At 37.8% G+C, this 15000-nt stretch overlaps 1 protein-coding gene across 2 annotated transcripts in view; it reads left to right on the forward strand.

The window, feature by feature from the left end:
* Positions 1-3091: 3091 nt before the first annotated feature.
* The window catches only part of LOC122267685 (fatty acid-binding protein), a 13600-nt gene continuing 1691 nt past the window's right edge, over positions 3092-15000 (forward strand). The window contains exons 1-3 of one of the 2 annotated variants that reach the window (XM_086547086.1): positions 3092-3238; positions 9868-9959; positions 12541-12710. In XM_086547086.1, coding sequence (XP_086403212.1) covers positions 9890-9959; positions 12541-12710 — 240 coding nt within the window. In that variant the 5' untranslated portion in view covers positions 3092-3238; positions 9868-9889. Of the gene's footprint in view, positions 3239-9867; positions 9960-12540; positions 12711-15000 lie in introns of those variants that run through there. The other variant, XM_086547087.1, reaches the window with a different exon arrangement.

The raw sequence follows: 15000 nt of genomic DNA on the forward strand, positions 1-15000 counted from the left end.
TTACATACTTCATACATACTTATACACACACATCACACACACACAACAACATACATTCATATATAATATACATATATATGAGATATTTACTTTATACAAATAATATACTTATATAATACAGTTATTATAATGGTACATATATATACATACATATATACATACTCTTTATAATATATATATAATATATAGATTACTCATATATGGCATATTATAATACTATAATATTATATATATATTATATCAGGCATATATATATATATATTATATGTGCATACAAATAATACATATATATGTATATATATCTATCATATATTTATATATATATAACATAGGTATATATACTATATATATATATATATGACATATTATATTATAATATTCTATATATGAAAACTGCATATATTAATTTGTGTGTTGTGTTATATATATATATATATATTATATATATATATATATATATATAATAGTATATATATATTATATAGTATGTAAGATAGGTATGTATAATATAAAAATATATTAATATTCATATATATATAATATAATGTATATATTTATATATATATATATATATATTTATATATATTTTATATATATAATACTATGTTAATATATATTTATTCTTATATAGAAATATATAAAATATATGTATATAGTTTTTATATATATATATATATTTATACATATAATATATATATATGTATATAATATAATATTTAACTATATATATATACATATATCATATATATTTAATATACATATATATATTATGATAGAAATATATATATATGCATGCATAGATTTTATTTTATTGATAGATATAGATATATATATATATATATATTTTTATGATATATGCTATAGATGTGGAATATATATATATATAGATTATATAATATATATATTAGATATAATATATATTCTATTTTAATATATACTATAATTATATATATATGCATACATATAGTATGTATATATATATATATAAATATATAATACATATATATGGATGTATATATATATAGGTATAAATTTATAAGATACAATAGTCTTAATATATTTATACACACACACACACACACACCCAACAACACACACACACCACACACACATATAATAATATATATATATATATATATATATATAATATATAATATATTATGATATATATAGGTACTGGAGTGAGCAATGTATATACATATCTATAGGTCGATTTAGTGTGGGGGGTGTATATTGGTCGTAGTGGTATATTTATGATAATACATATATATAGTATATTCATAGAGCTGGTCTAGTATCTCTGGGTGGGGTAGTAATATATATATATAGCGTATATTATGTATAAATATATATATATAGATATATAGATATAATATACACACACACACAAACACACACACACACACACAAGCACACTCACACATACACACACACACCCACACACATTAAGATATATGATATAATAATATATTTATAATATATTATATATGTATACATATGAATATAATATATTTTAATAATATAATATATGATATATAGAGAGATAGAGAGAGAGAGAGAGAGAGAGAGAGAGAGAGAGAGAGAGAGAGAGCAGAGAGAAAGAGAGATGGAGAGAAGAGAATGTACTTATATATAGTGATTGTCAGCTGTGGTATTATGTGTGTGTATATATATTATATTATATATACATCAATATAATATATGATTATCGCTGATATATAGTATATAGTACCTATAAATATGTGTGTGGGTGTAGTGTGTGTGTGTGGTGATGTGTATGTATTTGTGTGTGTGCTGCGTGTGTGTGTGTGTGCGTCTGTGCTGTGGTGTATATGATAATATCATCATATATATATATATATATAAAGTACTATATATATATAAAAATAATATATATATATTATAGTGTGTGTGTGTGTGTGTGGTGTGTGTGTTGTATATATATATCCTATATTAATATTATATATATATTATTACTATATATATATGTATACTACATATATATATAGAATATATATGTAAATGTATGTCATACATTGTACTTCATATATATATAGTTAGCTAATACATATATAAATAATCCATATCTATATAAACACTATGTAAAGGACTATACATACACACACACACACTATATATATATATATATATATATATATCATCTATATATATATATGTTTATGTATATATGTTATATATATACATATATGAGCTCACATATTTTATCTATACATTTATATGTATAGATTATATATATGATTAATATATACTTACCATATCTATATATATATATATATATATATATTTGTTTATCTATATATGTGATCCCTTTACGTAAAAGAACTGTTCTAATGAAATAAGTAGAGTACGTATCAGTGCAGCCTCGGGCCCCATTGAGAGGGACCCGCAACCTACTGTAGTGACAGCGAGCGAGCGAGCGAGCAAGGCGTGGGAGACAGGGAGGCCATCACCACTCGTGTACTGCTCAATGTGCTCATGCGAGGTTGCATAAGGCATGGGGGCTGGGGGGTTGGTAGGGCCTTCAGGGAGGGGCATAAGGGGAAGGGACGGGGAGAATGGCAAGGCTCAAGCTTTTAGGTTGGAAGAGGTCTAGAGGAGTCGGAGGGGAGGGCATACGGGAAACTAGTGAGAGGAGTTCCGTGGGGGGAGGGTGTCTTTGTGGAAGGGGAGTTAGGATGAGTGACGGGTTGAGGGAAGGACAAAGACAGTATATGGTCAGGGGATGAGGTGCGAGGAGGGAAAAGTAGGGAGGAGGGGCACAAGGACACCGAGAAGGTAGGTTTAAAAAACGAGGGATGTCACACTATAAGAGTAGGCGGGGAGAGGCATATAGAAAAGGGGTGGAATAAGAGAAGAAGGAGAAAGGGCTGCCTATCAAAAGGAAAAAGGAAAGATGAAGGAAATGGAAAAGGATAAGGGGCAAGGGTAGAGAGCCAAAGGGGTGACTTTAAAAAATCTGGTTTTCCTCGCAGATCCCAGATACCGCGGAAGAGAAAAGTGGTTGGGTCATTGAGACGATGAAAAGCTAGGGGGTTGAAGGGGGAGAAGAGAGGAGGTGGAGAATGGAGGGAGGAGGGAGTGAGGGAAGGGGGAGGTTACGATGGAACTTGAGGGCGAGGGAGGGAGGGAGGAGGGTTAGTTGGTACTAAGGCAGCTCAGAGTGATAACACACACACACACACTCCGCCAGGAGACCACGTGAAGACGGTCGACGAATGTAAATATGAATCTCTATGTTCTTTTGGTTTTTGTTTTTTGTTATTTGTGTATGTAAATAATTGTTTCGCACGCGCTAGGAATACCTGATATTTTAAAAATTCTCTTCGCTTTGCGGATGAATAATAAGAAGAACAACAGGATCAGGACGACCCTATTCCGATCATGTCATTTCATTGATGCCTTTCGTCCTCCCAAGAAACAATGCCTCAAGGGTCTGAAGCCTCCTCGAACAAGAGTAAAATGGTGTAGATAGTGATGCGAGAGAACTTCTTGAAAGCATTGCATATTGCAGAAGGAGAGAGAAGTGATTTCTGTGGAACCGAAATTACATATGTGTCTGCCTACCTAAAGCAGAACACTTAGGTTTCGAATATTACGTCTGTTAAGTTATTAAGTTAATTCATCCACATGTTGGTGTGTATTCTTATATCTTCGCCCATGCCTGTCAATCTATTTTTGTATATTCATTAATTCATAACTAGCCTATTTCCATAGTTATCTATTCACCAGTTCCATTCCTTTCTTCCATTCACTTTTTATCATCCCTTAGACTTTTTTGTTTTGTTTTCTCTTTTGCTTTTCCCTTTGATTCTAACTTCGCGAATACGTCATCTGGTGTTCAGTGTTCCTCCGGAGACAAGCGCTCATTGTATCTGAACAGTGCAGATGATCTTATCTCCAGAAATCCACACCTCAGGTAGAGAGGCCCATTTATCTTCTTATCGCCTGGGAAGATATGTCAAGACTCATCACAGAGTGCCTTAGAGACAGCCCGAAATTGAACGCGCTTTCCAAAGAGGTTTCCGAAAGCAGAGGTATATTTCTATGAATTCTATGAGCTCACGTCAACAGCTTTTTTGTTTTTTTTTCGATGCTAACACAGCTTTCATTTGTTTCTCTCTCTCTTTTTTTTTTAACTCCATTGTCTTTGTCGATTCGTGATGCTATTTTTGAACGTCGATGCTATTTTTAAATGTCATAGCTATTTTTAAGCGCCGCTGCTTTCTCTAGGGAATCGTTATTTAGTATACTCTATATCGTAGCACACTTCACAGTGCTATTAATTTGCCTAACTAAGTGGTAACATCCTTGAATCTTGATGATGATCTGTCTCTCTCTCTCCGTTCCAACGGATAATTATAATAATAATGAAAATGATACGATCTCATGTGGACCATTATTCGTATCCACAATTATGGGATAATCTCATACCTTAATCAGGTATCCATGAAGAAGATAATGTACTCATAATTTGGTGTTATCAGATAACATTATCATAGTTTTAGGAACGCCAGCCCCACGTGATGTAAAAAAAAAATCTTAGGCAGAGACAGAGAGAAGGAGAAAAGGAGAGAGCGGGAAGACAGACAGAGAGAGAGGGGGGGGGGGGGTTGGGCAGAGAGAGACGGGGGGGGGGTTGGGAGAGAGACTCTCAGACTTGAGTAGAGTCAGGGGGGGGGGGGGGAGGGGGGGGGAGAGGGGGCGGGGGGGGGGGGGGGGGGGGGGGGGGGGGGGGGGTGGAGAGAGAGAGAGAGAGAGAATGATAAATGAAGAGAGATAAACTGTGCATATGTATATGTACTACACATGTGTGGATGTGGTTGTGTATATTATATATATATATATATGTATATATATATATATATATAATATAATGTATATATATATACATATATACATCTTTGTATATACTATATATATATATATATATATATATATATATATATATAGATATATATGTATATATATACATATATATAATCTCATATATGCATATATTATATATATATATATATATATATATACATATATATATATATATATATATATATATATTATGTATATTAAATTATATATATATATAATCTTATTACTATAATATATTATGTATGTTATATATATATATAGTATATATACTTGCTAATATATATTACTTAGGTATATATATATATATTATATCATATATATATCCGCATATATATTGTATATATATATATATGCTATACATATAAATATATATATGATATATATATATATATTTTGTCGTGTTTGTATTATATATATATATATATGGGTAACATATAAATATTTTATATATAAATATATATATAATATATATATATATCTATATGTAATATATATATATGATATATGTGTATATATATGTGTACTATATATTGTGAGTTTGTATATATATATATATATATATATATATATATATATATACCACAAATAAATATATATAGATATATATATATATATCACTATATATATATAAATTATATATATATATTTATATGTATATATGTGTATAATACATATATAATATATATATATATATATATATATATATATATATATATATATAATATATATATATATATATATATATTATATATATATATATAATATATATATATACACATGTATATATGCATATACATATATACATATATACATATATATGTATATATATATATATATAACATATAAATATATAATATATATATATATATATATATATATACACATACACATACACATACATATGTTATATATAAATATATTCATATATATCTACATATATATATATATATATATAAATATATATATATATATATATATATATATATATATATATAATATATAAATATATGTATATATGTGAATATATATATATTATATATATTATATATATATATATATTATATATATATACATATATTATAAAGATTATATATATATATATATATATATATATATATATATATATAGTGTGTGTGTATGTGTGTATCTGTGTGTATGTATATATGTGTTATATATATGTATATATGGTAATATATATATATAAATATAGAATTATATCTTATATATATATACTATTATATATATGATATTATATATATATATATTATAATAGATATATATATTATATATACATATATATATATATATATATATATTATATATATATATATAAATTATATATATATATATATTATATTGTATATATATGTGTATATATATATATATATTATATATATATATTATATCTATATATATATTATATATATATATATATATATATATATATGCATATATAAATATATATATATATAAATATATTATATATATTATATTATTATATATATATATGTAGATATAGATATATATATATATATATACAGCAATATATATATTTTATATCTATATATATATAAATATATATATAATTCATTATATATATATATATATATATATATATATATATATATATATGTATAGATAGATAGATAGATAGATAGATAGATATAGATATAAAAATAGATCCACGAATGTGTGTGTGTGTGTGTGTGTGTGTGTGTGTGTGTGTGTGTGTGTGTGTGTGTGTGTGTGTGTGTGTGTGTGTGTGTGTCTGTGTGTGTGTGTGTGTCTGTGTGTGTGTGCGTGCGTGTGTATGTGCGTTGTTATACACAGATAAAAAACAAACCGATACAAGCTAACAGGCAAAGAGGGAGACAGCGAGAGCCAAATATAACACCGCTCAGAGATGCCGCGCTGCGCCTCCTGCTTGTGTCCTGTTACCACCCCTATGCAGAAGAGCGCCATCTATAACCCGCACATATCTTGAGATAATCGATGCGTACAAAGCGGTGGCGGATTGGCTCTGTCCCATGAGGAGAAGACGTGAACGATCTCTTGATTTATGCATTTTCTGAGTTTCGTTTATCTAGAAGATATTGAAAAAACTTAATAAGTAAACGCTCTACCTAAGTATTTGTCTCTCTTTTTACCGCTGCGAAGGATCTCTTGTTTCCGTTTCTTTCACGTTTGTAATCAAGTATCTTAATCCTTTTTTATTCTTACGGAAGGCGTGGTCCGTCTTATATTATACCCCCATGGCTGAGTATTTCCCTCTTCATTTCTTTTTTTTTATTCTTATTCTCCTTATTTATCAGATCGAAGGATGGTGTTGTGTTATAAACCCGTCCTCTCTTGACCGATGTTAGACGACGCAGATGTGGCTTTTTATGGGCAGGCCTTGTGCAGCCTGAGGAGGGTTTTATCTTCGCGGGCTGTAAGGAGATCTGAAATGGGATGCCCTTTTTCTCGAACAAGAGCCTTTCTAATTGTGGACGATAGCAACATCAAAAAATATCGTATGGCAACTGTTCCTTCACAAAAATACACCCTGACTATGGATACAGACACATAGTTGCTCATTCTTACACAAATACACAGTTCACATTTTCACATATATGGTACTTGCGTGTGTGTGTGTGTGTGTGTGTGTGTGTGTGTGTGTGTGTGTGTGTGTGTGTGTGTGTGTGTGTGTGTGTGTGTGTGTGTTTTTTATGCGCGCGCGTGTGTGTGTGTGTGTTATGTATGTGTGTGTATGTGACATGAAGAAATTACCCAATTTGGATAATGTAGAGACGAAATGAAACGCCGGACGAAAGTCAAAGAGATAAAGATGAAGAGAAAGAGGAAAAAAAAAGACTTGAAGGAGAACAGCTGGAAAGGGCAAGCCCCGAACACGTGAGTCTTCAATGACCTTATATAATGGTGCTCTCTAGGGTTTCATGGTTGGGGCAGGACAGGCGATAGTGGTTGGGAAATTTTGTTATCATCTGAGCCTCTTCATTTCACCTGGGGGGAGGGAGGGAGGGGGAGGGGTAGAGAGAGGAGGGGGTGAAGAGACAGAGGGAAACAGGGGACAAATGGGGACAGTTAGAAAAATAGAGAGGGAGAGGGGGAGAGAGAGAGAGGAAGAGAGAGAGGGAGAGAGAGATTTTGACTTTGATAAGTTTATTGAGACATCTCAAAAGACAGAGAGAAAATGAAAGAAATAGGATGGAAAAGGAGAGGAGACGAGGGAGGACAACAAAAAGGAAGAGAAGAGAAGTGAAAAGGAGAGGGGAAAAGAGAAGAAAAAAGTAGAGAGAAAGAGAGAGAGGAGAGAAGAGCAGAGAGCGAGAGAGGAGAGAAGAGAAGAAGGCGAGAGAGGAGAGAAGAGAAGAGAGCGTGAGAGAAGAAAAAAGTAGAGATAGGAGAGAAGAGAAGAGAGCGAGAGAGAAGAAAAAAATAGAAAGAGAGAGAAGAGACAAGAGCGAGAGAGAAGAAAAAAAAGTAGAGAGAAAGAGAGAGAGGAGAGAAGAAAGAAAGAGCGAGAGAAGAGAAAAGAGAAGAGAGCGAGAGAATAAAGATCAAAGCATCAGATAAACCCAGTAAAAAACGGAATGCACTCAAAAAACCTCACCAAGCAATGATCCACGGAGACTGAGCCAGAGCACAAACAAAATGCCGAAGATCAAATTTCTAATTAATTTATCTCGGCGGTGGATTCTTGTTTTGAAAAAGTGTGTGTGCGTGACAGAGGGAGAGAGAGAGGGGGGGGCGGGGACATACACAGCGACAGTGATAGAGAGAGAAAGAAAGAAAGTAAGAGAGAGGGAGAGAGAGAGAGAAAGATAGATAAAGAGAGAGAGAAAAAGAGAGAGAGATAGAGAAAGAGAGGGAAAGAGAGAGAGAGAGAGAAGAGAAGGAGAGAGAGAGAGAGAGAGAGACAGGGTGTTTCAAAATGAGGATGGGTGAGTGTGAGAGAGAGAGAGAGAAAGAGAGAGAGAGAGGAAAGAGAGAACGTGAGAGAAAGAGAAAGAGAGAGGGAGAGAGAGAAAGAGAGAACGTGAGAGAAAGAGAGAGAGATAGAGAGAGAAAGAAAGATAGATAGATAGGTAGAGAGAGAAAGAGAGAAAGACAGGGTGTTTCAAAATGAGGATGGGTTAGTGTGTATGGAGAAATATACGATATGTTTATAAGTGGTTGTGGGGGTGCATTAGAGTGTGTAAGTGTTCAGTAAGTGTGAGATATTGTGTGTGCGTGAGGGTGTGAAACTGTATGTAAATGGTTGCATGTTTATGCGTGTAAGAGTTCATGCATGCATATGATTGTGTGTAATTGTGTGTGAATGAGGGTGTGTGTGTGTTTGTTTGTTTGGTTGTGTGTAATGTAAAGCATGTATGTGGTTTTGTATGATTGTATGTACATGATATTGTTTTGTAAGAATGTGTGAACATGAGCGTACGAGGGGCTGTTTGTGTGTATGTAAATGCCTTTATGTGTACGTGAATGTGCGTGTGCGTATTATCAAATAGAGTGTACACACGGAGAAGACTAATTACTTTTACTAATTAAGCTTCTTATAAATCAAAATCCTTTTCCATTATCCTTCCTTTCCCTTATCATTTCTTTCTTTATAAGAATCCTTTTCCATTATCCTTTCTTAACAAGATTCATTTCCCAGTTTCCTTTCTCTCTTAATAAGAATCCCTTTCCTGTATCCTTTCTATCTTTACAAGAATCCCTTCCCATTATCCTTCTTTTTTTAACAAGAATCCTTTTCCTTTATCCTTTCTTTTTCTTAACAAGAATCCCTTTCCTTTATCGTTTATTTTTCTTAACAAGAATCCCTTCCCATTATCCTTCTTTTTTTAAACAAGAATCCTTTTCCTTTATCCTTTCTTTTCTTACCAAGAATCCTTTCCCTTTATCCTTCCTCTCTTACCAAGAATCCTTTCCCTTTATCCTTCCTCTCTGCCATCCTTAACGAGATTCCTTTTGCTTCAGAGTTCGAGAGAAGAGAATCAAGATGGTTAAGTTCGCGGGGACTTACAGGCACGACAAGGATGACAACTTAGAGGCTGTCTTCGCCAAGATGGGTGAGTCATAGGGTTCGGGGTGGGTCATGGGGTTCAGGGTGGGTCATGGGGTTCAGGATGAGCTATGGGGTTCAGGGTGGGTCATGGGGTTCAGGGTGGGTCATGGGGTTCAGGATGAGTCATGGGGTTCAGGGTGGGTCATGGGGTTCAGGGTGGGTCATGGGGTTCAGGGTGGGTCATGGGGTTCAGGGTGGGTCATGGGGTTCAGGATGAGTCATGGGGTTCAGGGTGGGTCATGGGGTTCAGGATGAGCTATGGGGTTCAGGGTGGGTCATGGGGTTCAGGGTGGGTCATGGGGTTCAGGGTGGGTCATAGGGTTCAGGGTGGGTCATGGGATTCAGGATGAGTCATGGGGTCCAGGATGAGTCATGGGGTTCAGGATGAGTCATGGGGTTCAGGATGGGTCATGAAGTTCAGGGTGGGTCATGGGGTTCAGGGTGAGTCATGGGGTTCAGGGTGGGTCATGGGGTTCAGGGTGGGTCATGGGGTTCAGGGTGAGTCATGGGGTTCAGGATGGGTCATGGGGTTCAGGGTGGGTCATGGGGTTCAGGGTGGGTCATGGGATTCAGGATGAGTCATGGGGTCCAGGATGAGTCATGGGGTTCAGGATGAGTCATGGGGTTCAGGATGGGTCATGGGGTTCAGGGTGGGTCATGGGGTTCAGGGTGAGTCATGGGGTTCAGGGTGGGTCATGGGGTTCAGGGTGAGTCATGGGGTTCAGGATGGGTAATGGGGTTCAGGGTGGGCCATGGGGTTCAGGATGAGTCATGGGGTTCAGGGTGGGTCATGGGGTTCAGGGTGAGTCATGGGGTTCAGGGTGGGTCATGGGGTTCAGGGTGGGTCATGGGGTTCAGGGTGGGTCATGGGGTTCAGGGTGGGTCATGGGGTTCAGGGTGGGTCATGGGGTTCAGGGTGGGTCATGGGGCTCAGGGTGGGTCATGGGGTTCAGGATGAATTATAGGGCTCAAGGTTAGTCATGGATGAGTCAGGGGGTTCAGGATGAGTCATGGGGTTCAGGGTGGGTCATGGGGATCAGGATGAGTCATGGGGTTCAGGATGAGTCATGGGGTTCAGGATGAGGAATGGGGTTCAGGGTGGGTCGTGGGGTTCAGGGTGAGTCATGGGGTTCAGGATGGGTCATGGGGTCAGGGTGGGCCATGGGGTTCAGGATGAGTGATGGGGTTCAGGGTGGGTCATGGGGTTCAGGATGGGTCAGGGGGTTCAGGATGAGTCATGGGGTTCAGGGTGGGTCATGGGGTTCAGGGTGGGTCATGGGGTTCAGGGTGGGTCATGGGGTTCAGGATGAGTCATGGGGTTCAGGATGGGTCATGGGGTTCAGGATGAGTCATGGGGTTCAGGGGGGCCACGGGTTCAGGATGAGACATGGGGTTCAGGATGAGTCATGGGGTTCAGGATGAGTCATGGGGTTCAGGGTGGGTCATGGGGTTCAGGGTGGGTCATGGGGTTCAGGATGAGACATGGGGTTCAGGATGAGTCATGGGGTTCAGGGTGGGTCATGGGGTTCAGGGTGGGTCATGGGGTTCAGGATGAGTCATGGGGTTCAGGATGAGTCATGGGGTTCAGGAGGAGTCATGGGGTTCAGGATGAGTCGTGGGGTTCAGGGTGGGTCATGGGGTTCAAGATGAGTCATGGGGTTCAGGATGAGTCTTGGGGTTCAGGATGAGTCATGGGGTTCAGGATAGGTCATGGTGTTCAGGATAGGTCATGGGGTTCAGAATGGGTCATGGGGTTCAGGATGGGTCATGGGGTTCAGGATGAGTCATGGGGTTCAGGGTGAGTCATGGGGTTCAGGGTGAGTCATGGGGTTCAGGATAGGTCATGGGGTTCAGGGTGGGTCATGGGGTTCAGGATAGGTCATGGGGTTCAGGATGAGTCATGGGGTTCAGGATAGGTCATGGGGTTCAGGGTGGGTCATAGGGTTCAAGATGAGTCATGGGGTTCAGGATGAGTCATTGGTTCTGGATGAGTCATAGGGTACAGGTTGGGTCATAAGGTTTAGGGCAAGACCTTATTAGGTTCAGGATGAATCAAGGGGTTCAGGATAAGTAACAAGATTCATAGTAAGACATGAGGTTCAGGATGATTCATGGGGTTCAGAGTAAGGCATGGGGTTCAGGATGAGTCATGGAGTTCAGGGTAAGGTATCAGGTTCAGGTGAGTCATGGGGTTTAGGATGAGTCATAGGGTTCAGGGTAAGGCATGTGGTTCAGGATGAGTCATGGGGTTCCGGATGAGCCATAAGGTTCAGGATGAATCATGGGGTTCAGGATGAGCCATAAGGTTCAGGATGAATCACGGGGTTCTGGATGAGTCATAGGTTTCAGGGGAGTTATCGGGTTCAGGGTGAGTCATAGGGTTCTATATAAACAAACAATTTTTGATTTATTCCTATAGTTACATATGAATAGATAAATAGATCTTTATCTATACATCACTTGATCTATTTACTCATAAACACAAATTCATAAGGAAACAAATAGCTATCAATTCATTCGTTTACACATAAACAGCAGATTTTTTTTTTCATACATTCATCCACTTATTCATCTAATCTCCGAAGGCATGAACTTCTTCATCCGGAAGCTGGCGACGAGGAGCAAGCCGACGGTGGACGTCCAGGTGGATGACGACAAGTGGACCATCACCACCACCCTGCCCATCAAGACCCTCACCTGGAACTTCAAGATCGGCCAGAGCGTCCCGGTGGATGGGCCGGATGGATTGATCGACGTAAGTGAGATGCGGAAGGGAGGGAGGGGGAGGGGGAGCGGAGAGGATGGAGGGTGGAGGGTGGAGGGGCGGTGAGGGAGGGGGAGCGGAGGGGGAGGGGGTGGATTAGTACGAAGGGGGAAGGGAAAGGGTGTGGAGGAGGGGGGGGGTGGATTGGTACGAAGGGGGAAGGGAAAGGGTGTGGAGGAGGGGGGGTGTGGATTGGTAAGAAAGGGGGAAGGGAAAGGGTGTGTGATACAAATTATGTTGATTGTGTGGATGTCCCACTGTTTGTCACTAGTGTAATATATGTGTTGCCAGTTTTAAAGTTGGTGGCGAGGGATAGAGTTGAGGCGGATTTGGGCGCCTAATTACTTTGCGGGAACTTGGTAGCGTGGTGTGCAGATGACAGGCGTGGCAGAGGCATCCGCTGAGGAGTGGGGCGTCTTGTCATGTCCGAGAAGGCGAGACGTCAGAGTCTGTAGGAGGCTCAGTGTGTTCCCTGCGAAGAGGTTTTCTCCCTCTCTCGCTCTCTCTCTCTCTCTCTCTCTCTCTCTCTCTCTCTCTCTCTCTCTCTCTCTCTCTCTCTCTCTCTCTCTCTCTCTCTCTCTCTCTCCCTCTCTCTATCTCTCTCCTCTCTTTCTTTCTCTCTCTCGCTCTCTCACTCTCTCTCTCTCTCTCTCTCTCTCTCTCTCTCTCTCTCTCTCTCTCTCTCTCTCTCTCTCTCTCTCTCTCTCTCTCTCTCTCTCTCTCTCTCTCTCTCTCCCTCCCTCTCCCTCCCTCCATGTAGACTAACGTAAGTTGAAGAAATTTCGATTTTAAAGTACATAGCATGTTATAAATAGGTCAAATCATATTTACAGTAAAAGGAGGGGACGGGATGTTAGCTACAGGCAATCTTTATACATGAAAAGAGAACATGAGAAGAGGATAAAGTACATCACATGAATGAATATTAATATCGATGCACATAGTCATTGTAAATACACACTTAGTAACTAAACGAATTGCGAGCATCAATCAGTTTAAGCCCCGTCTAGTGACACTTCGTACATGAAAGACACAAAATAATATGAAAATTGCGTGGGAACACTTCGATGGCCTTTGGTAAGTTTAGAAGAAACGTATTTTCATGACCTGGGTCGACGAGGGGACACAGGAACATAAACTGCAGAAGGCACTTGTGGCGAGGCGGTTATAGGGAGGTTACGAAAAGAATGGGGTGGTGGATTGATGGAGTTGAGGGGAGGTTTAGGAGAGAGAGAGAGAAAAAGAGTGTGAGAGAGAGAGGGGGAGGAGAGAGAATGAGAGGGAAAGAGAGAGAGAGAGAGAGAGAGAGAGAGAGAGAGGGAGGGAGGGAGAGGAGGGAGGGAGGGAGGGAGAGAGAGAGAGAGAGAGAGAGAGAAAGAGAAAGAGAGAGCAAGAGAGGGAAAGAGAGAGAGAGGGGGGAGGAGAGAATGAGAGAGAAAGAGAGAGAGAGAATGAGAGAGAGAGAGAGAATGAGAGAGAGAAAGAGCGAGAGAGAGAGAGAGAGATAGAGAGTGAGAGAGAGAGAGAGAGAGAGAGAGGGGGGGGGGAAGAGAGAGAGAAAGAGCAAGAGAATGAGAGAGAGAGAGAATAACCAAAGAGAGGACAAAAAAGAGAAAGGGAGAGAGACGGGGAAATGAGAGGAAATCGGGGAAGAGAGAGGTGAGGGGGGGGGGGGGCGGAAGAGGAATCCAAGGGGACTTTATAAAGGAGAGAGGAAGAGGAAGTGGGGGTCTGGGAGGGGGAAGGGATAAGAGTATAGTAGAGAAAAAGAGGTTATGCATATTGCTTACGGGAAGTCAGTTCCATGTGCTTGCCAGAAAGGATTGTGCTTGAATTACATTTCTTTTGACTCTCACGCCATGTTTATTCTGAGTCCGTTCAACTCCCTTGCAATAATGTTGCTGCCATTAGAACTAGTAATAATCATGATATGGGTGATTAAAATGTCACCTGATTTTTTCCAGATTTTTAATTTTTTTTATTATTTACATCCTTGTGTTGTTTTTTTTTTTTTTTTTTTTTTTTTTTTTTTTTTTTTTTTTTTTTTTTTTACTATCAGCAGTAGTAGTAATAGCCTTGAGTGTGGGAAGTAGTATTTATTACATTATCGTTATTATTTCCATCCCCATTTTCATTTTCAGTATGAAAATATCTTTATCATTATCATTACCACTACCATATAACCATTATCATCACCACTACTATCACTGCAATAATAACACCATTCTAGTCATAAAATAATAGTATTTATCTTTTGTTCTATCATGAGAATTAGCAATAA

This window comes from Penaeus japonicus, unplaced genomic scaffold (assembly GCF_977035675.1).
Source record: "Penaeus japonicus unplaced genomic scaffold, GWHDUDI00000001_assembly GWHDUDI00000019, whole genome shotgun sequence".
NCBI lineage: Eukaryota > Metazoa > Arthropoda > Malacostraca > Decapoda > Penaeidae > Penaeus > Penaeus japonicus.